Source organism: Ochotona princeps, chromosome 33, assembly GCF_030435755.1.
Source record: "Ochotona princeps isolate mOchPri1 chromosome 33, mOchPri1.hap1, whole genome shotgun sequence".
Lineage (NCBI taxonomy): Eukaryota > Metazoa > Chordata > Mammalia > Lagomorpha > Ochotonidae > Ochotona > Ochotona princeps.
In genome coordinates this window covers 3,344,563-3,364,263 of record NC_080864.1, presented here as the reverse complement: position 1 = coordinate 3,364,263, position 19,701 = coordinate 3,344,563, and the positions used below count along the sequence as shown (strand labels likewise).

The following is a 19,701-nucleotide window of genomic DNA, read 5'->3' as shown; positions in this document are numbered from 1 at the left end:
TGTCATTTTGTGAATTTTCTGCCTGTGTGGCACAGCGAGGAGAGCCCTCTCCTGTCGCGCTGGCATCCGCGTGGCTGTCCGCCAGCTCAGTCCTGTGCCCGGGGAGGCCTGGACACAGCCTCAGGTTGGTGAAAGATCTTTTTCTCTGTGTGACTCCTTTCTAATAAGTTTACTAGACTAAGTTGTGCTCTGTGTGGTTGAGCCCTGACTCCTCAGGAGCTTCTAGAAGCACTGCCCACGGGGCCTGAAGCCAGTAGGGCTCAGGGGTCTGGCTGGAGGACCTGTGATGGCCAGCGTGAGGGACGAGCAGGCGGCTTTGCATCACCTGGGACCCCTGCCCGTGCGTCTGCCGTCCCCAGGCTGTGCACGACTCGCCACGTCACAGGACTCCAGTGTTCCCAAGCTGTGAAACCAACCCTGCCAGGGTCATGCCATGTGGGGCCGGGCGAAGCTGCCCCCTGCCATGCCAGCGTCCCCCACCGCACCACCCCATCCAGCTCCCTGCTTGTGCGCCTGCACCCACAGGGGAGCCCCAGGACCCTGACTACCCTGGCCAGGCGATGGGAGACCTGTCGCCGCTTCAGTGTTGGGAAGTTGAATGTTTGTTTTGCTAGATGTTTAAAAGGCAGGGACAGTGCAGGCCCCGGCAGCAGGGAGCTCCCACGTGGGTCATGCCGTCACCTGCACCCCCAAGATGTACAGTGGCAGCTGGGCCATGATGCCCACCCCAAACTCCTAATAGAACTTTCTGCTGGCTCCAAAATGCCCTCACACCTGTGTCCCTCCAGATGGGGGCCGGTTCCAGCACCATGCTGGACACGGACACACCTGGGGCTGTGCAGGGCCTGCCCCCGCCTCCGTGCTCAGCCCAGGCACCAAGCTGAGAGCAGCTCGGCCAGACAGAGCAGGCTTGGACGTGCATTGCGGGGTTCTGCCTATCTGAGGACAGGCACGCTGGGCACATGCGCAGAGGCTGAGGGCTGCCAAGGTCTAGGATCAAGGCCTCCACTCCCCACTGCGAGGCAGCAGGTGCTCGCCACCGGGAGAACCAGATGGAGCCACCCCTCGACGGCCGCTGCTTGGTACACTGGGCCCCCTATAACCCAGGGACAGCATGTCGTGATGCAGGCACATCCACCTGGCACATCCTGGCCCTGGTGCCCAGCACCAGCCCAGACAGTGCCACTCCTAGAACCCAGGGCAGCGTTCACCTCCCCTCCCGCCCCCCGGAGCAGACCCTGAGCTCCACTCGCCCTCCCCAGCCTCGTGGGACACCCACTGGGGCTGTGGAGGTGCAGGCAGCAGGACTGGGAAGAGCAGGGGGCTCGGCCGTGAGCCCCAGGACAGGATGGAGACGAGACCCCTTAACCTGCGGTCCAGGGGGGCCAGCACACAGGTCAGCAGGGCGGGGTGCTTGCAAAGTCCTTTATTGGGCCAGGCCAGGCCGCGAGCTGCCTCCGTGTGGTGTGGGGTCCCAGTCTCCAGGCAGCCGTCCACTACTTGATGCGTTCCTTCACGTACTCCCAGCCCTGCCTGGAGTACTCGTGGGCCTTGGCGGGGGCGGCGGACAGTGCCGACATGACCCTCAGGATGCCTGTGGGGGAGCAGTAACCCTGAGGGGAAACTGAGCCACGGGGCTGACACAGACCCGCCCCTAGACATGTCCTCCCTTCCTTGTTCCCCTGGACCCCAAAGAGGCACACACAAAGCAGGAAAGCAGGGGGAGCAGGAAGCAGGGGGCTTGGTGGGGGGTCCTGGTCCCAAGCTTGGGGGGCAGGACGCTACCTGAGTTCCAGGTGTCCTGGATGGGGAAGTTAATCTTTGGAAGAGCTGGGAGCTGGGGAAGAGAGGGGTACCAGGGGGCCAGTGAGGAAGACAAGAACTCCAGGGCCTCCCCCCAGTGCCCCCATCCCGGCCAAGGGGCCCCCTCCGACCTCCATCCTGGCCCAGGACCAACCCGGTCCAGGGCCGCCCGGTGCCCCCATCCCGGTCCAGGGAATCGCCCCCATGCCGGCCCAGAGCTGCCCCAGTATCCCCATCCTGGCCCAGGGCCCTCTGGTCCCCCCATGCTGACCCAGGACCACCCTGGTCCTCTCCAACCCGGCCCAGGGGCCCGCAGTACCTGGGGCATCTGCAGGCCTGTCTGCTGGCACACGTACTGGCTAAACTGGTACACGGCGGGGGGCACCAGCTCCTCGGCCTTGTGCAGGGCCGCCTCGCCCCTGTCACTGGAGCCCAGCAAATCCTGGTCATACGCCAGGTACACGGCGCCCCCCGCCACGCTGCCCTTGAGGAGGAACCTGTAGGGGAAGGACAGGCGCTCAGGCTGCACCCCAACCCCGCCAACCAGCACCCCACTATCCAGGGAGCTCGGGCAACGCCACCCAGAGCTGACCTCTGACCTGAGCTGGACAGGGCTCCCCGGGGACTCGGGTCCAGGCTCCCATACATCCCATCAGCACCCACCCCGTCACCCTGACACCTCTCTCCACCGCCCCCACACACCCCAGCACTCCCTCCAGCCCCCAAACACCCCATCACCGCCCACCCCGGGCCCCCACCACTCCCTCCGGCACCCCCAATCCAGGGAACTCGGGGCGGCTCTGCAGCCGATCCCTGGCCCGTCATGGACAGGGCTCCCCATGGACTCGGCTCCAGCCCCCCGCACACCTCATCAGCCCCCACACTCGGGCCACCATGGTCGCTCAGCTTCGCGAAGGACACTCGCTTCGCCCGCCGCTTCCGCTGGCGGGACCGGAGAGCACGCTGGGAGTTGTAGTCTTTGGGGGGAACACAAGCGAGCGGGTCTTACCCCAGGAGGCTTCTGGGAAATGAAGGCAGGCGGGAGGAGGAGACGCGACGGCGCCGCAAGGTCGTCGGGGAAGTGTAGTCAGCTCACCACTGGGCCGCGGCGCCTCCTGGGAAGTGGAGTCCGGACTTGCACTGGTGCTGTGAGTGGACGGAAGAGTCCGGAAAAGGAAGTCTAAGGGTCCGGGCTGGAGTCGGCCGCGCGCGACTGCGCGGTTGCCACAACAACGCAGAGCGAGGGGCGGAGCTTTTCCCATCACGTGATTGCGCGCGCACGCGGAAGGGACTGGAACGTCCGTCCGCGGAAGGGGCGGGACCAGCGCCGGAATGGCCGTGCGAAAGCCGTTACCAGGGCAACGCCGGGGCGCGCTGTCCCCCCACCCCTCGCCCCGCGCCCGAGAAAGCGGGCTTGGCATCACGTGACTCGGGCCCTCCGGGAGGGGGCGCGGTCGGGGGGGACCCCGAGAAAGGGAGACCTTTAGGGGCGTTGGTGTGTCCCCCCCCCAGCGAGGCCTGACGTGGGTGAGTGCGTCGTGGGGGAACACGCCGTGGAGACCCTTTGGACGCTGAGGCCCGCAGGGCAGCACTGCGAGGGCCCTGTCATCCCTCCTTGGGCCCCATCATCTCTCCTTGGGCCGCCCCTCATCTCTCCTCGGACCCCCATCACCTCTCCTCGGACCATCACACTGCCCAGAGTCCCCCCCGCGACCCACCTGCCCGCCACCCTGTCCTCTGTCCACCCGTCCCTCCACCTGCCCGTCACCCTGTCCCTCCACCTGCCCGCCGCTGCCCCTGTGTGTCCATCCCTGGAGCCCTGGCTCTCCTATCTCACTGTGATCGGATCAGGGTTGGGGGGAGCCCGGGTGACTCACCACCCTGTGAGCTGTCCTGGACTTGGAACTGCTCAGGGGGTTACCTGGCCTTGCCAGAAAAAGGGGAGGGGTGAAGGGTGGGAAGGTGCCCCCAGGAGGAGGAGGAGGGCTCAGCGGTTCACACCTGGCTTGGCTCCAGAAGCTGCTGCAGAAGGGGAGCAGGAGGACCAGGCCGGGGCAGTCACCAGATGCCCCATGCCACAGGTGTGGCTGTGGGCGGGCCCAGGCCTGTCCCCATCCCTCCCTCTCCAGGCCCAGGGGAGGGAGACCATGAAGCTACTACTCCTCGCAGGGCTGGGGGCCCTGTTCTTTGCCTACTACTGGGATGACCACTTCGACCCAGGTGAGTGTCTGTTGAGAGGAGGAGGGGTGGGAGGCAGGGCTCTGGCTGACAAACCCCCACCCCGCTGCCAGCCAGCCTCCAGGGAGCTCGGGTGCTGCTGACCGGGGCCAGCGCAGGCGTTGGCGAAGAGTTGGCTTATCACTACGCACGCCTAGGCTCCCACCTGGTGCTCACGGCCCACACCGAGGCCTTGCTGCAAAGGGTGAGCCCGCTAGCAGCCAGGGGAGGGCGGGGGACAGGGCCTGGGTTGCCATTTCTGCCGTAACTGCCTCTCCAACCCTTTCCAGCTCCCAAACCCAGTGTCAGGGAAGAGGCCTTGGGGCCTGAGGCTGGGGGCAGGGGAGCAGGGCCTCAGGCTGGGGCCCTCACAGGACCAGCAGGTGGTGGTGGGAGTGGGCCAGCAGGTGGGGGACAGGCCCAGGGACAGCTCTGGTCCCCACCCCCTATCTCCCCATCAGGTGGTCGGGAACTGCCGCAAGCTGGGAGCTCTCAAAGTTTTCTACATAGCAGCTGACATGGCCTCCCCTGACGCCCCAGGACACGTGGTGCAGTTTGCGCTGGACAAGCTGGGTGAGAAGGGGCGGCCTTGGCCTCAGACAGAAGACTGGGATGGGGGTGTGGGAGTGTGGAGGTGCAGTGTAGAGGGTGGAGATGTATGGGGGGTCCTACAGGGGTGACTGGAAGCAGAGCCTGACAGCCTCACTGCCTCAGGGCGCTGGACAGGGCCAGGCGGGCTGGGGTCCAGGCGAGCTGGGGTCCAGGCAGGCTGGGGTCCAGGTGAGCTGGGGTCCAGGCAGCATGGGGTCCAGGTGGGCTGCGGTCCAGGTAAACTGGAGTCCATGTGGGCTGGGGTGCAGGCGGGCTGGGGTCCATGCAGGATGGGGTGCAGGCGGACTGGGGTGCAGGCAGGATGGGGTGCAGGCGAGCTGGGGTGCAGGCGGGCTGGGGTCAAGGCGGGATGGGGTGCAGGCGGGATGGGGTGCAGGCAAGCTGGGTTCAAGGCGGGCTGGGGTGCAGGCACCACGTGGGGCTGAGTCTGGTGCATCGAGGGGGGATGCAGTCTCCGGGGGTGCCCAGGGCCAGTCTCGGGGTTCGCTCCCCGCTGACCCCGTCTTTCTGCCCAGGCGGGCTGGACTACCTGGTGTTGAACCACGTCGGGGGCCTCCCGGCCGGCACGCGCGTCCGCAGCCCCCAGGCAACGCGCTGGCTGCTGCAGGTGCTCCGCCCCCGCGCCGGCCACGCCCCGACCCGTGACCCCGCCCACATGACGGGCCTCCTACTCCTGGCCACGCCCTGGCCACCCGCCCTGACCCCGCCTACAGGGCGGCCTTCCGCTCCTGGCCACGCCCTGGGCCCGTGACCCCCGCCTACAGGGCGGGCCTTCCGCTTCTGGTCACGCCCCAGGCCCCATGATCCCGCCCACAGGGCGGGTCTTCCGCTTCTGGCCACACCCTGCACCTCCCGCCCTGGCCCCGCCTACAGGGAGGGCCTTCCGCTCCTGGCCACACCCTGCACCTCCCGCCCTGACCCCGCCTACAGGGCGGGCCTTCCGCTTCAGGCCACGCACCAGGTCGCGTTTTCCCCGCCTACAGGGCGGGCCTTCCGCTTCTGGTCACTCCCCAGGCCCCGTGACCCCGCCTACAGGGCGGGCCTTCCGCTCCTGGCCACACCCTGCACCTCCCTCCCTGACCCCGCCTACAGGGCGGGCCTTCCGCTCCTGGCCACACCCTGCACCTCCCGCCCTGACCCCGCCTACAGGGCGGGCCTTCCGCTCCTGGTCACTCCCCAGGCCCCGTGACCCCGCCAACAGGGCGGGCCTTCCGCTCCTGGCCACACCCTGCACCTCCCGCCCTGACCCCGCCTACAGGGCGGGCCTTCCGCTCCTGGTCAATCCCCAGGTCCCGTGACCCCGCCTACAGGGCGGGCCTTCCGCTCCTGGCCACAACCTGCACCTCCCGCCCTGAGCCCGCCTACAGGGCGGGCCTTCCGCTTCTGGCCACGCACCAGGTCCCGTTTTTCCCGCCTACAGGGCGGGCCTTCCGCTCCTGGCCACACCCTGCACCTCCCGCCCTGACCCCGCCTACAGGGCGGGCCTTCCGCTTCTGGTCACGCCCCTGGCCCCATGAGCCCGCCCACAGGGCGGGTCTTCCACTCCTGGTCACGCCTCAGGCCCCGTGACCCCGCCTACAGGGCGGGCCTTCCGCTCCTGGTCACTCCCCAGGCCCCGTGACCCCGCCTACAGGGCGGGCCTTCCGCTTCTGGTCACTCCCCTGGCCCCATGACCCCGCCCACAGGGCGGGTCTTCCGCTCCTGGTCACGCCTCAGGCCCCGTGACCCCGCCTACAGGGCGGGCCTTCCGCTCCTGGTCACTCCCCAGGCCCCGTGACCCCGCCTACAGGGCGGGCCTTCCGCTCCTGGCCACACCCTGCACCTCCCGCCCTGACCCCGCCTACAGGGCGGGCCTTCCGCTCCTGGTCACTCCCCAGGCCCCGTGACCCCGCCTACAGGGCGGGCCTTCCGCTCCTGGCCACACCCTGCACCTCCCGCCCTGACCCCGCCTACAGGGCGGGCCTCCTACTCCTGGCCACGCCCATTCGTTCCAAGGCCCCGCCCCTAGCTGCGCGCTCCTCCCTACCAGCAGTCGCTCCACCTCGCGCCCCTCCTCCTCTCCGGGGCTCCGCCCCTTCTCTAAGCTCCGCCCCGTGACGTGTGGCACCTGGCGCAGGTGAACTTCCTGAGCTACGTCCAGCTGACTTCCCTGGCGCTGCCCAGCCTGACGGACAGCAAGGGCTCCCTGGTGGTGGTGTCCTCGCTGCTCGGTGCGTCCCAGGGCGGGGCGGGGAGGCCTCCCTGGTGGTGGTGTCCCCCTGCTCCGTGTGCCTGGGGAGGCCCGGGGGAGCAGGCCGCTGAGCGCCGCCCTCCCGCACCCCCAGGCCGCGTGCCCACGTCCTTCTCGGCCCCCTACTCGGCGGCCAAGCTGGCCCTGGACGGCTTCTTCGGCTCCCTGCGGCGGGAGCTGGGCGTGCAGGACGTTAACGTGGCCATCACCCTGTGCGTCCTGGGCCTCCGCGACCGCGCTTCGCCCTCCGAGCGCTTCAGGTGAGGCCCGCCCCCCCGGGGGGGAATGGGGGGCTGCACGGGGGAGACCCCCAGCACCCCCAGCACCCTCTCCCTTCCTCGGCCTCCCACCCCTCCCCTCCCCACCAGGGGCATCTCGAGGGCCAAGGCGGCCCCGGGCCCCAAGGCTGCCCTGGCCGTGATCCGCGGCGGTGCCACCCGAGCGGCCGGTGTCTTCTACCCGTGGCGCCTGCACCTGCTGTGCCTCCTGCGGGCCTGGTGGCCGCACCCACGGGCCTCCTGGTTCGTACGCCAGGAGCTCAACGTCTCGGCTGCAGCTGCGGCCTGAACCGGGGACACCTGTGCCAAGGGGGGCTGCCTCGGGGGTCAAGTCGGACCGGGGACACGCTCGCCGCCCTTCCCTCGGGAGCCAGAGCACAGGCTGGCGGGCACACCCAGCGCTGGGTGGATGGGGCGGCCTCACTGCTGCGTCCATCTTACACATGGACCGACTGAGGCTGCGTGTCCTGCCGCAGGTGGCACTGCCCCGGAGCTCTGTTCTCCTGCCGCGGCTCCTGTTGTCCTTGCTGTCCCGCCCCACCAACACCCCCGTGCTCCCAGCCACGACCTGCGGGTGGTGTCGCTGGCCCCTGCGAGCAGGACGGGCTCTGCGATGCTCCCCAATTGTGTAATAAAAGCCAGACCCTTGCACACCTGTATTTTTTTTAAATTAAGTTTTATTACTAGTTCTTTTTTTAAGCTTTATTATTGGAAAGTCAGAGAGAAAGAGAGACAAAGATCTTCCATCTGCTGCTTTACTCCCTATGTAGCCACAACGGCCAGAGCTGAGCCGATCCAAAGCCAGGAGCTTTTTCTGGGTCTCCCACACGGGCGCAGGGTCCCAAGGCTTTGGGCCGTCCTCCACTGCTTTCCCAGGCCACAGGCAGGGAGCTGGATGGGAAGTGGGGCAGCCGGGATGCGAACCAGCGCCCCTATGGGATTCCAGTGCAAGCAAGGCAAGGACTTGAACCACTAGGCTAACATGTCCGGCCCTCATACCTGTTCACGGTCTCAGTTCTTCCCACTTGTTGGCAAGGGGGCCGCTGGGGCTTGCTCAGCCCACAGCCGCCTCACAGGGGACACGGGGAGGAAGGTGAGGCGCGAGGGAGGGCGGCTGTGGTGGGGGCTCAGGGGTTTGGAGGAGGGCTCTTCGCTGCACCAGAGCAGGGCCAGGCTGGAGCCGGGAGCTGGGGGTTCTGTGCCGGGTCGCCCACCCAGGGGTAGCTCGTGCTGCGGGCTGGGCTTAGAGCAGGTGCGTCACGGGGTGGTGGCTTGCACAGCCAGCGGGACAGCGCCACTGAAGGCTGCCGGGGAGTGGGAGCTGCTGAGGCGCGGCCCCCCAGCCCCGGGGCTCCAAGACCAGGCGCACTCGGGGATGGACCCCGTGCGCTGCACCTGCGCTGTTCACGCGAGTTTCAAGCAGTTTGGCGTGGTGGCGTGTTACAGACGGAGGAATCGAGATGTCGCGCTGGGTCGTTCCACCCACGGCCACGGGGGGGCGGAGGTGGGACTCGAACTCTGAAAGCACAGGTGCAGGGGGCGGGGCCAGTGCGGCAACCACGCCCCCGCCGCAGCCACGCCTCCCGCCGCGCTCGAGGGAGGCAACGCGCATGCGCCTAGCGTCTCTGCAGGTATTCCCTCCCGCCGCCAGAGGGAGCGCGCGTGCGCCGTGTCGGCCCCTCTGTCCCGCCGCGTGACGTCGCGGGTAGCTATCCCAGCGTTCCGCGCGGCGGCCGTCCTTCCTCCTCGGGTTCCGGTGGCGAGCGGCAGGTCGGTGGGTCGGCGGGGCTGCATCCGCGTCCATCGGGGTCCGTCCGCGTCCCTCGGGGTCCATCGGGGTCCGTCCGCGTCCATCGGGGTCCATCGGGGTCCATCGGGGTCCATCGGGGTCCCTCGGGGCGCGGGGGCAGCGGCCAGGCCGGGGTGCGCCGCACGGACTCACTCGCACCCCCTTCTTTCCGGAGCAGCCATGGCTGTGCGTTACCCCATGGCCGTCGGCCTCAATAAAGGCCACAAGGTGACCAAGAACGTGAGCAAGCCGAGGCACAGCCGGCGCCGCGGGGTGAGTCGGGGGCGCGGGCGGCGGGGGTGCGGGGGCTGCCCGGGAGAAGCGGGGTGCGCGGGTTCGCGTCCTGAGCGGAGCTGGGCCCGAGTGGTGAGCTGCAGCATGACTGTGTGGGGACCTTGGGGGCTGAGCGGGCCGCGGTGCCGTCAGGGTGTCTGCGCCCCAGACACGGACATCTCCTACCCGGGAGGTCACGGCGGGCAGGGGCAGCCGGGACAGCTGGGAGGGGGGCGGCGGGTCAGGGGGGGTCAGGGGTCAGGAGGGGTTTGGGGGACAGCGGGTCAGGAGGGGTGAGGGGTCAGGAAGGGTTTGGGGGCGGCGGGTCAGGAGGGGTCAGGGGTCAGGAGGGGCTTTAGGGGGTCGGCGGGTCAGGGGGGGTCAGGGGTCAGGAGGGGCTTTAGGGGGTCGGCGGGTCAGGGGGGGTCAGGGGTCAGGAGGGGTTTGGGGGCGGCGGGTCAGGAGGGGTCAGGGGTCAGGAGGGGCTTTAGGGGGTCGGCGGGTCAGGGGGGGTCAGGGGTCGTGAGGGGTCAGGAGGGGTTTGGGGGCGGCGGGTCAGGAGGGGTCAGGGGTCAGGAGGGGCTTTAGGGGGTCGGCGGGTCAGGGGGGGTGAGGGGGCGGCGGGTCAGGGGGGGTCAGGGGTCAGGAGGGGTTTGGGGGCGGCGGGTCAGGGGTCAGGAGGGGTCAGGGGGCGGCGGGTCAGGCTGGGTCAGGGGTCAGGAGGGGTCAGGGGGCGGCGGGTCAGGGGCGCCCCGTCCTCACGCCCGGCCGGTCCCCCCAGCGGCTGACCAAACACACCAAGTTCGTGCGGGACATGATCCGGGAGGTGTGCGGCTTCGCCCCCTACGAGCGCCGCGCCATGGAGCTGCTCAAGGTCTCCAAGGACAAGCGGGCGCTCAAGTTCATCAAGAAGAGGGTAGGTGGGCGTGGGGCGGGGGGCGCCGCCGGGCCGAGGGTGGGCGGCTGACGGGGCTCTGCCTCCCGCAGGTGGGCACACACATCCGCGCCAAGAGGAAACGCGAGGAGCTGAGCAGCGTGCTGGCCGCCATGCGCAAGGCCGCCGCCAAGAAGGACTGAGCGCCCCGCACCCCGGAATAAAATAAAACCATAGAAAACCATAAAACTCCCTCGTGGGACTCGTTCTTCCGCCGGCTGGGCTGGGGCTCCATGGGGGGCAGCCTGACCCTGCGGGATCCACTCAAGGCTCATGAATGATCTTGATTTGGTTACAAAGTCAGAGGGAGGAGAGACAGAGGGAGACTCCCCCGCCTCGGGCAGTGCACAGCACCGACCCGAAGCCAGGGGCTTCGGACAGGTGTGCCACAGAGGTGCAAAGATCCCAAAGCAAGCATTGGTCCATCCTCGACTGCCTTCCATGCTTCCCAGAACACAAGTAGAACACACGGGTGGGAAGTGGAGCAGCCGGGATTAGAACCGGCGCCCTTTGGGATCCCGGCGCACTCAGGGTGAGGCCTTTAGCCGCTAGGCCACGCCGCCGGCCCTGCTGGGGATGGGGAATCTCAGCCCCATATAGCTCTGCCTGCGTCTTCCGCAACCAGCTGGGCCCAGGGAGGCTGCCGCCAAGCCAAGACACCTGCTCCCAGCCCTCAGGACTGTGCCTCGAGAGCGACCCCTGCGGGTCAGAGGCCGCCCCTGCAGCACTGCCAGGGACCAGCTCCCTAGTTGCAGGGAGCTGGATGGGAAGCGGGCCAGTCAGGATACAAACCTGTGCCCATATGGGATACTAGTGCATGCAGGGCAAGGGCTTGAGCCACTAGGCTATGGCGCCAAGCCTGATGCCCATCCTCTCCCTGGAAGGCTAGCACAGCCCCACTGGGCACTGGGTACACACCGCTTAACTCTGGGCTAAGCCGCTGCCTGGACTCGGCACCGTGTCCCATGGTGCCCCATCTCTGGGTAAGAGACACACAGCTCTATTAGAAAGCGTCTTTAATCAACTTGGTTATTAAATAGTCCCCGTGCCCCACATTCCAATCAAGCCATCATCCGGGTGTCCGGGGCCGAGCCCCCAGCGCGCCCAGCAGCCTGCCCAGGCGTCCGTGCAGCCGACCGTGGCCGAGGCGGCCGTCACCGCTCCACGGCCAGGGATTCTGCCTGCGGCTTGGGGAAGGCGATGTCGAAGATGTCGCTGTACTGCTCGGCGAAGTGCACCTCCAGGCCCTCGGTGATGAAGGGCGCCAGGTCGTGGAAGTCCTTGCGGTTCTCGGCGGGCAGCACTATGCACGTCACGCCGGCGCGCTTGGCCTGAGGGGAGCCCGTGTCCCGGGTCAAGGCAGCCCTGCGTCGGCAGGGTGCCCCCCAGGGGTTTGGGGGTATGGGAGAGGGGTGGGCGCTCACCGCGATGGTCTTCTCCTTGATGCCACCCACCGGCAGGATCTTGCCCGTGAGGGAGACCTCCCCGGTCATGGCAAGGTTCTGGCGAACGGGCCGCTCCATGGCCAGCGACAGCAGCGCTGTGACGATGGTGCAGCCGGCACTGGGGCCGTCCTTGGGGGTGGCACCCTGTGGGGAGAGGCCGGTCACCCACGGGCAACCCCGCCGGGGGCCCAGGGCGGCAGCAGGGCAGCCTCACCTCGGGCACGTGCAGGTGGATGTGTGAGGTGAGCAGGCGCTGGTTGGCGGGCTCGTGGCGCATGAGGAAGGCCCTGGCGAAGGTGTACGCGATGCTGGCACTCTCCTTCATCACCTCGCCCAGCTGGCCCGTCAGCTCCAGGCTGCCGTCCCTGTCCTTGTCCCCCGTGCCCGTGGGCGGCCGCCTCAGCGAGGTCTCCACAAACAGCGTGGAGCCCCCTGGGAGACACAGAGGCCCCGTGAGCCAGCTGCAGGCCCACCCTCCCGGGGGGACCACCCCACGTCTCCCCCACTCACCCATGGCTGTCCAGGCCAGGCCCATGACCACGCCGGGCGGCGTCACGTCGTACATGCGGTCCACGGTGAAGATGGGCTTGCCCACGAAGTCCTGCAGGTTCTCGGGCGTCACCTCCACGGCCTCGGCCTCGCCGCTGACGATCTTGTAGGCCGACTTGCGCAGCACCTGGGCGGCAGGCAGTGAGGTGCGGGGGCCTGGGGCGCCCGCAGAGCTGAGCGCGGGGCTGGCGGGGTGGCCACTCACCTTCTCCACCTGCTTCTGCAGGTTGCGCACCCCGCTCTCACGGCAGTACTGCCGGATGAGCAGCGTCAGCACGTCCGACGACAGGCGGGCCTTGCTCTCGTCCAGGCCGCACAAGGCCCGGGCCTGAGGGACCAGGTACCGCTGCGGGCAGACGGACGGCTGGGGTGCAGCTCCAGGCCAACGGGGCCAGCACCCGCGCCCCAACCCTGGGAGTCACACCCTGGAGCCGAGGGCTCTGGCCTCCCCGCCCGCACCTGCCCAGGTCAGGACCCGCCCACATGCGGGCCATCCACACGGCCCAGCCTGCGTGCCCACCTCGGCGATGGCCAGCTTCTCCTGGGCCACGTAGCCGGACACGTTGATCATCTCCATGCGGTCGCGCAGCGGCTCGGGGATGGTGTCTGTGATGTTGGCCGTGCAGATGAACAGCACCTGCCAGGGAGGTGGGCAGGCCAGGGCTGCAGGGCCGGACCCCCACTGCAGCCCGCAGGGCCCGGCCGCACCCACACGGGGACGCTCTCACCTTGGACAGGTCCACGGGCACGTCCAGGTAGTGGTCCAGGAAGTTGGCGTTCTGCTCTGGGTCCAGCAGCTCCAGCAGTGCGGACGAGGGGTCCCCCTGGTAGCCCCGGCCGATCTTGTCCACCTGGGAGCCAGAGCAGGTGCCATGAGCAGTGCGCAGGCCTGGGCGAGGGGTGCCCAGGGAGTGCCGAGGGCTGCGCCCCCTCACCTCGTCAATGAGAATCAGGGGGTTCTCCGTCTTGGTCTTCTTGAGGCACTGGATGATCTTGCCAGGCATGGCTCCCACGTAGGTGCGCCTGCGCGGGAAAGCTCGGTCACAGGCCAACCTAGGCCCAGGGTGGCTGCCGGGGCCCCTGGGCACGCACGAGGTGCCACACACCTGCCCCCACCCAGTCCTGAGCCCCCAGGGGTCCCACAGGCCCAGCCCTAGTGGCTTAAGCTGCTGCCTAGGTGTCTGCACTCGGGGTCCAGGCACGGGCTCCAATCCTGGCAGCTCGGCCTCCAACCCTGCTAACTTCCTGCTAGTGCCTGGGAGGACCCCGAACACAGCCCCGTGGGAGGAGGCCGGCTTGGAATCCCAGCCCCTGGCCCCGGCATGGCCTGGTGCGCTGACGGCTGCACGCCTTTGGGGAGTGACCCTTCAAATACGGAATCGAATCAGCGTAACCCAACAACAGTGCCACGGTATGCGGACGCTGGTCTGGTGGGCAGGCCTCTGCAGCCACAGGCAGCCGCCTGCTGCTTTGGGGTGGCCTCGTGCCCTGCCAGGTCTGTCGGGGTGGGGGACACAGCACGGCAGGCGGCCTACCTGTGCCCTTTGATCTCGGCCACGTCCGTCATGCCCCCCACACTGAAGCGGAAGTACTCGCGGTTGAGGGCACGGGCGATGGAGCGGGCGATGCTGGTTTTGCCCACGCCAGGCGGGCCGTAGAAGCAGAGGATCTTGCCCTGGGTGGTGCCACGCAGCTGGCTGACAGCGATGAACTCCTGTGGGCAGGCGGGGAGGCACGGTGGGCTCAGCGGCACCCTCTCCAAGGCCCTGCCTGCCAATCCTCGGGCAGCGCCGAGCTGAGAGCTGCCACTGGCCGTGGGAGAGCCGGCTGTGGGCCAGACCCCACTCTGATGGCCTCGCTACCCCACGGCCCGTCCCTGCAGCGCAGTCCACACCCCCAGCCGCCTGGACACCCCAGGGTCTTGGCCTTGTGGCCACAGCAGGTCTCCTAGCCTTGTAGGCCGTCCCACCCCCAGCAACACAAATCCCAGGCATGACCATCTGGCCCCTCCGTGCCCCAGGGAGATGGGATGGGCCGCGACTCCAGGCAGGCGGCCTCTGCAGGAGGGTGTGTGAGGGTGAGGGCTGGGACCACCCAGGGGCGGCGGCAGCTGGGCTGGGTCGGGATTCCGGGAAGCGGGCGGCTGGGCCCCAGCTCACCAGGATGCGTTTCTTGACGTCCTCCATGCCGTAGTGGTCCTCCTCCAGCACGGCCTGCGCCCGGGCCAGGTCCAGGTTCTCATCGCTCTGCTTGCCCCACGGCATAGACGTCAGCCAGTCCAGGTAGTTCCGGGTGACACTGCACGAACAGGCCAAGGCTGCTGATGGTGTGGGAGGGCGCTCTGAGGCGCAGCACAGGTGCACAACACCCCGTCGGGCCCACACGGGCCACCGGGAAACAGGCCTGGGCCGGGGAAGCCATAGGCCAGGGTGGAGTCCTTGAGGCTCTTGCTGTAACAGGCCACCAGCGTCCCAAGGAGCAGACTGGGCCATCAGAGGGTGCCAGGGCTGGGCATGAGCCCGCTGTGAACCCGCCCAGCTCCTGGGACCACAGTCAGTGGGCGCTCACTTGAACTCAGACGAGTGGTTGTCCAGCAGTCCCAGCTTGCTCAGCTCCTCGTCCACCACGTCCATCACGTGCTTGGGCACCACCAGCTGCGCCAGGCGCTCGCGGAACTTCTCCTCGATGGCGTCCTTGTCCTCCTTCTCCAGGCCCAGCTCCTTCTTGATGATCTTAAGCTGCTCCTGCAGCAGGTACTTGCGGTGTGTCTGCTTAATCTTCTCCTCCACCTGCAGGGCTGGGGCTCAGCGAGGCGCAGAAGGGGCACATCCCTCACCAGCGCCCCCCCGCCACGGGCCCCTCGGCCCTCGCCAGCACGCACAGCCCTGGGCTCTGCGGCAACACCAGCACCCACCCAACAGTGCTGTCCACGCCGGGGCGCTGGGCCTTGGGCCACTCTCCCGGGCAGATCCCCACCCTCCACGCCAGCCCCGGGGTCAGGAAGGAGTTTCTCTAGCTGCTGCGGGCTGCAGGACCCAAGCCCCACCCCACCATCCTCAGCGTCCACTGTCCACTTCAATGGCAGCATGAAGAGAGAAAGCTCCCGGGACAGCCACAGCAGTGAGGGCTCCAACCCAGGACACCAGAGTTCAAGTGACAGCGCAGTCCACTGGCCCCCGCCCCCTGCAGACGGCCCAGCCCAGGGCCGTGCGGGCAAGGCCGGGCACTCACCTCCCGCCCGAGGCGCTGCTGCAGCTTGCTGAGTTCGAACTCCTTCTTGAGCAGAGACAGGGCCTTGTACAGGCGCTTGGGGATCTGCAGGGAGGCGGGGTGTGGGAGGATGGCAGGGGCAGCCCACAGGGCACCACACGGGCACGGGATGCCCACCACTCACATTGGTCTCTTCGAGGACGTCCTGCAGCTCGTGGGACTCGGCCCCGGTCAGCGCGGCGCCCATGTCACTCAGGTAGATGGGGTTGTCCACCACCCGCTGGCCGGCCTGCATCATCTGAAGCACCGACTCCCTGCGGACACGGAGCCTCGTCACGGGCCCGGGGACCCTCCCCCGCAGGGCCTCCCGGGGGGCAGAGCGCCTGGCCGGACAGCAGCCGCCCACGCGGGACACTGACCTATACAGGGGGTTCAGGGCGATGATGTCCCGGATGGTCTTGACGATCTCGGCGGTCAGGGCCTGCAGGAGGGGGGAGGGGCAGCAGTCATGGCACCCGGCGGCCCAGCTGGCAGGGCCCGCGCCCCACAGCACCCCGCTAGCCCTAGCCAAGCCTGTCCCTGCGGAGCAGGCAGGCCAGGTGGGCTCCTTCTGCTGTCTGCCTTTGACACGCACCCTCTACAGTGTCAGTCCGGGCAGGGCTCCCCACGCCTGGTGTCCCCCATGTGCACACGGTGGGCACGACCAAGGCCTGGGAGCTACGGCGAGGCCAGCAGACAGTCCTGGCCAATCAGCAGCCACGGCTTGGGCACTGCCACGTACGCCTTTGGCATGGTCTACGGTGAGGGGAGCTGGTCGCACGGCCCTCGCCTGGCCCTGCCTGCGTGAATTTCCACCGATGGCACCGAGGCTGCCTGGAGGGCCCCGCTCACGGGAGACACACCACGCACTCCGAGCTCTTCCAGAGCCTTCCACGGAGCAGGGCAGGGCCCGGGAGGACATGTTCCACCTGGAACCTGCCTTCTCACCTTGACCTCTTCCGTGACCTGGAAGTCCTCGTGCGTCACGTTCTCCACCTCCACCATGAGCACCTCGTCCTGGCCGGCCGTCAGCGGCTCCGTGGGCGCCCCCTGCAGCCGGGCGCCCGGCTCCTCCTCCGCCTCTTTCCGGGACCGCTTCGTCTTCCTGCGTGTCTTCTGCTTGGGGTCCACCTCCGGCTCCTCGGGCTCCACCTCCAGCTGCCGGCTGATGTGGATCCTGCGGCCGGAGCAGGGAGCTGGGGGGAGTGCAGCCCTGCCCCTGCAGGACCCACCGAACAGGCCCACACCAGGATCCCCAGCACCCAGCCATCTCCTGCGCCCCTCAAGGTGCCAATGACGGGGGCCTCCCGTGGCAAATGGCATCCGCTCAGCTAACACAGGCCTGCCCTGCCCGGGGTCCTTTCCTCTGGCCTTGGCATGAAGGAGGCCTCCTCCAGGAAGCCCTCCCTGACCACCTCAGGAAGGCAGCCTCACCCCGTCCCAGGGATCCAGCAGGTGGGCAACGGCCACTGTGTGTGCACTGTCTCCACAGTGCTCGAGCAATGCTGCACCGCAGCATGTCTAACGCCCCCAAGCTCCGCACCGCGCACCCCAGCCCCGGGGGAGCCCCACACTGCCGCGCAGCAGGCAGCCGCACACCTGCGATGGCCCGTGACGATCATGCGCAGCTTGTCCCCGAGGTCCTGCAGCTCGTGGATCTGGGCGAAGGTCCCCGTGTGGTAGATCTCATCCAGGCTCCCCACCACGTCTGACTCATTGCTGGGGGGTCAGACACAGATGCTCGCTGGGGCGGGTGGGCACCCCGTAAACCGCCGGAGGGTGCCACCTTGCGAGGGGCCCTGGGCGCCGGCCCCCCCCTCACCTGTCATCTCGCTTTAGGAAGACGCCCACGTAGGGCTGGGCCAGGCGGACTTTCCTCCTCAGCAGCTCAACCAACCTCTTGTTCTTCACCTGCAGACACCGCCACCCCGCCCCACCCAGGTGAGCACAGGGCGGGGCCTGCCGGCTGACCTCGCTCCCGCAGCCCCCCAGGGCTTCTGGACTGCTCTGGAGGAGCCGGGACTCTTGATCCAAACATAAATAACGGGTGGGGGGGGCCTGCCTCCCTTCTCAGCAGCAGCAACCACAAGCCGCCAGCAGCCCGCTTCCTAAAGAACACTCAAGTGCAGCCAGGAATGGCCCCAATGCAGCTTCCAGCTACAGCATCTGGGTTTTTTTTTTTTGGGGGGGGGGGAGGGAGTGAAACCTTGGTTTGAAACCTAGAACCTGGTGCTCTGCTAAGTCACGCCCGGAAGGACAGCACACCACGGGGCCTGACTCCAACACAGCACCCCCCACCCACTCCCTCTGCCCCCCAATATGACTCGTGCCTCAGCAATCCTAAGGGTGGCTGCTTGGGGAGTGAACCAGCAGATGGAAGACCTTTCTGTCAATCTGCCTTCCCAAGACAAATGAACATTTGGCACCTCGGGCTGTCGTCTGGCGGAGCCCCTCCCTGCCCCGAGCTATACACCACCCCCTTAGCTCCTGTCTCGACCCGTGGGCAGGTCCCCAAACCCAGAAAGTCCACAAGGCCATGGCTGTGACCCCCCCCCCACTGCTGGCCCACTGTGCCAGTGAGCACCCTGCGGTGCCAGCTGCAGAGTACCAGGCATGGTGAGGACCCCTCCTGCCCCGCTTTCTGGGTCGCAGTCTCCCAGAGCGGCGCTGGAAAAAGGGCAGGTGTTTTTCTGGGCTCAGACCATGAGCCGTGGGCCTCGAGACCCCCCAGGCTGCACAAAGGAGGAAGTCACACTACCACCACCACCACCACCCCCACCCTGGTCTCGGGACGGCCTGTTCCCTAATGCTGTGCAGACATGACTCGCCAAACCACACTCGGCTAGCCTGTCTTAGGTGCGATGGGCAAGAGCCTAGGCAGCCAGAGGAGGGTATGCTGGAGGACCCCAAGGCATCCCGGGGCGCGAGTCCAGGCCCTCAGTCCCCAGACAGCATCAAGAGCTCTGGTGCTCTGTGTGGGCCCATTTTCTGGCTGGGAAGACCAAAGCCCAGAAGGCAGACATGCTGAGGTTCTCGGAGCTGGGGGGGCGGAAGGGATCCTCGCTGTATGCAGGGAGCTGCCTGGGGGTGAGGGGGAGGCCCTGGAAGGGGTGCACAGGAGCAGGGTGGAGACGGGGGCCGCCTTGGGCCACCCTCCAGCTGCTGTCCCTGCCAACCTTCATCTCTGCCTCTACACCCGGGGATCCCTGAGATGGGGGGGGGTGGGGAAGGCAAGGCAGGGCTGACTCATGCCGTGGCCTTGCTAGGAGAACGACCAGATAACCAGAGACAAAGACAGAAGCTTCCAGAGCTTCCTGCGTCTTGCATCACCCCGCGGGCCATCCGGGGCTGAACCGTTCCAATCTCCCCGACCTCCAGCCTCGTGCCCGAGGCCTGGGAAGTGTCCCCTCCTTCCGTCCCCAGCGCGTTCCCCAGGGTGGGGAGTGGGAGGTGGGGACCGGAGCGCGCCCCGCCCCTCCCGGGAGGCGGTCCAGATGGTGCAACAATCCGCAACTTCAGTCACTACGGCCACCTTCCACGTGAGCCTCACCGACCGGAACTAGCGCCGAGTCTAGTTCCCGACGAAGGAATGAGCTCCCCTTAAAGGAGGATCGCTCCTCGGTGCACGGTGCGGGAGGCCCGGCTCACCTCGATAATCTTGATGAACCGCGGAAACACAGGGTTGCGCGTGATGGCGACGAGCGGCAAGTGCGGGAACACCTCGGGGATGGTCATGGGCGTGAGCGCCGTGATGACCGGGCCTTCCCCGCCGCCCGAGCCGGCAGAGCCGGCCGAGCCGGCCGAGCCCCCGGCCCCTTCCTCCGCGCCGCCCTCCGCAGCGTCCTCGCCGCCCGAGAAGGCGCCGCCGGCCCCGCGCCCCGGGTTCGAGTCCCACAGTCCCCGCCACTGGCCCGGGCCGGCCGGGCTCCGGCCCCACAGCGCCGCGGGGGCAGCAGGGCCCCGCCGCCCGCCGGCCACGCACGCCCCGGCCGCCATCCGCGCCCACCCCCCGGCCGGGGCCAGCAGCGGCCGCCGCAGGGACAGACACCGCGCCGCGCTCCACAGGCGCACGTAGCCTGCGCCCGCCGCCATGGCCCGGCCATACTGGCGGCGCGCGGCGCTTGCGTCACCGATCCTCGCCCGCGGTGGGGCGCACGTGACGCTCGGCGCGTGCCTCCGACGCCCCGCCCCCTGGAAGGCGGGACCGGAGGACCGCCTTCCAGTGTGGGCGTGGCTTTTGGGGTGGGCGGTGCCGTGGACTAAGTTATGTCTTTCCCTGTGGGCGTGCCTTGCATGGAAAGGGCGGGGTTTGAGTCCGCTCC

General features: G+C 68.2%; 5 protein-coding genes across 15 annotated transcripts in view; 2 read left to right on the top strand and 3 right to left on the bottom strand.

Moving 5' to 3' along the window:
• Window positions 1-19,701, bottom strand: part of SAFB2 (scaffold attachment factor B2) — a 95,960-nt gene that overhangs the window by 44,110 nt on the left and 32,149 nt on the right. The gene's annotated exons all lie outside the window — the stretch shown is intronic.
• On the bottom strand, window positions 1,414-2,790 carry MICOS13 (mitochondrial contact site and cristae organizing system subunit 13). The gene is made up of 4 exons (XM_058657820.1): window positions 2,671-2,790; window positions 2,123-2,300; window positions 1,786-1,837; window positions 1,414-1,594 (listed from the first exon to the last, which is right to left on the bottom strand). Exons 1-4 carry the CDS (start codon window positions 2,697-2,699, stop codon window positions 1,497-1,499), a joined length of 357 nt encoding a protein of 118 aa, XP_058513803.1. The 5' UTR covers window positions 2,700-2,790; the 3' UTR covers window positions 1,414-1,496.
• HSD11B1L (hydroxysteroid 11-beta dehydrogenase 1 like) lies at window positions 3,139-7,433 on the top strand. Of its 2 annotated transcripts, XM_058657816.1 has the most exons (8): window positions 3,139-3,330; window positions 3,933-4,023; window positions 4,095-4,225; window positions 4,482-4,593; window positions 5,148-5,239; window positions 6,749-6,842; window positions 6,957-7,122; window positions 7,231-7,433. In XM_058657816.1, the coding sequence occupies exons 2-8, from the start codon at window positions 3,951-3,953 to the stop codon at window positions 7,427-7,429; spliced, it is 867 nt and encodes a 288-aa protein (XP_058513799.1). In that variant the 5' UTR covers window positions 3,139-3,330; window positions 3,933-3,950; the 3' UTR covers window positions 7,430-7,433. The 2 variants fall into 2 exon arrangements, with proteins under 2 accessions (XP_058513799.1, XP_058513798.1); XM_058657815.1 differs by lacking the exon at window positions 3,139-3,330 and having other exon boundaries at window positions 3,857-4,023.
• On the top strand, window positions 8,886-10,315 carry RPL36 (ribosomal protein L36). Of its 10 annotated transcripts, none has more exons than XM_004595608.3 (4): window positions 8,886-8,910; window positions 9,108-9,202; window positions 9,984-10,118; window positions 10,190-10,315. In XM_004595608.3, the coding sequence occupies exons 2-4, from the start codon at window positions 9,110-9,112 to the stop codon at window positions 10,277-10,279; spliced, it is 318 nt and encodes a 105-aa protein (XP_004595665.1). In that variant the 5' UTR covers window positions 8,886-8,910; window positions 9,108-9,109; the 3' UTR covers window positions 10,280-10,315. The 10 variants fall into 10 exon arrangements, with proteins under 10 accessions (XP_004595665.1, XP_058513808.1, XP_036354028.1 ...); XM_058657825.1 differs by having other exon boundaries at window positions 8,891-8,914; XM_036498135.2 differs by lacking the exon at window positions 8,886-8,910 and adding an exon at window positions 8,924-8,948.
• On the bottom strand, window positions 11,136-19,485 carry LONP1 (lon peptidase 1, mitochondrial). Its single transcript, XM_058657801.1, has 18 exons — window positions 19,028-19,485; window positions 17,202-17,290; window positions 16,979-17,098; window positions 16,328-16,556; window positions 15,760-15,821; window positions 15,525-15,654; window positions 15,362-15,445; window positions 14,699-14,919; window positions 14,290-14,428; window positions 13,666-13,844; window positions 13,066-13,153; window positions 12,859-12,981; window positions 12,651-12,767; window positions 12,336-12,476; window positions 12,092-12,257; window positions 11,796-12,013; window positions 11,561-11,725; window positions 11,136-11,467 (listed from the first exon to the last, which is right to left on the bottom strand). The coding sequence occupies exons 1-18, from the start codon at window positions 19,469-19,471 to the stop codon at window positions 11,291-11,293; spliced, it is 2,892 nt and encodes a 963-aa protein (XP_058513784.1). The 5' UTR covers window positions 19,472-19,485; the 3' UTR covers window positions 11,136-11,290.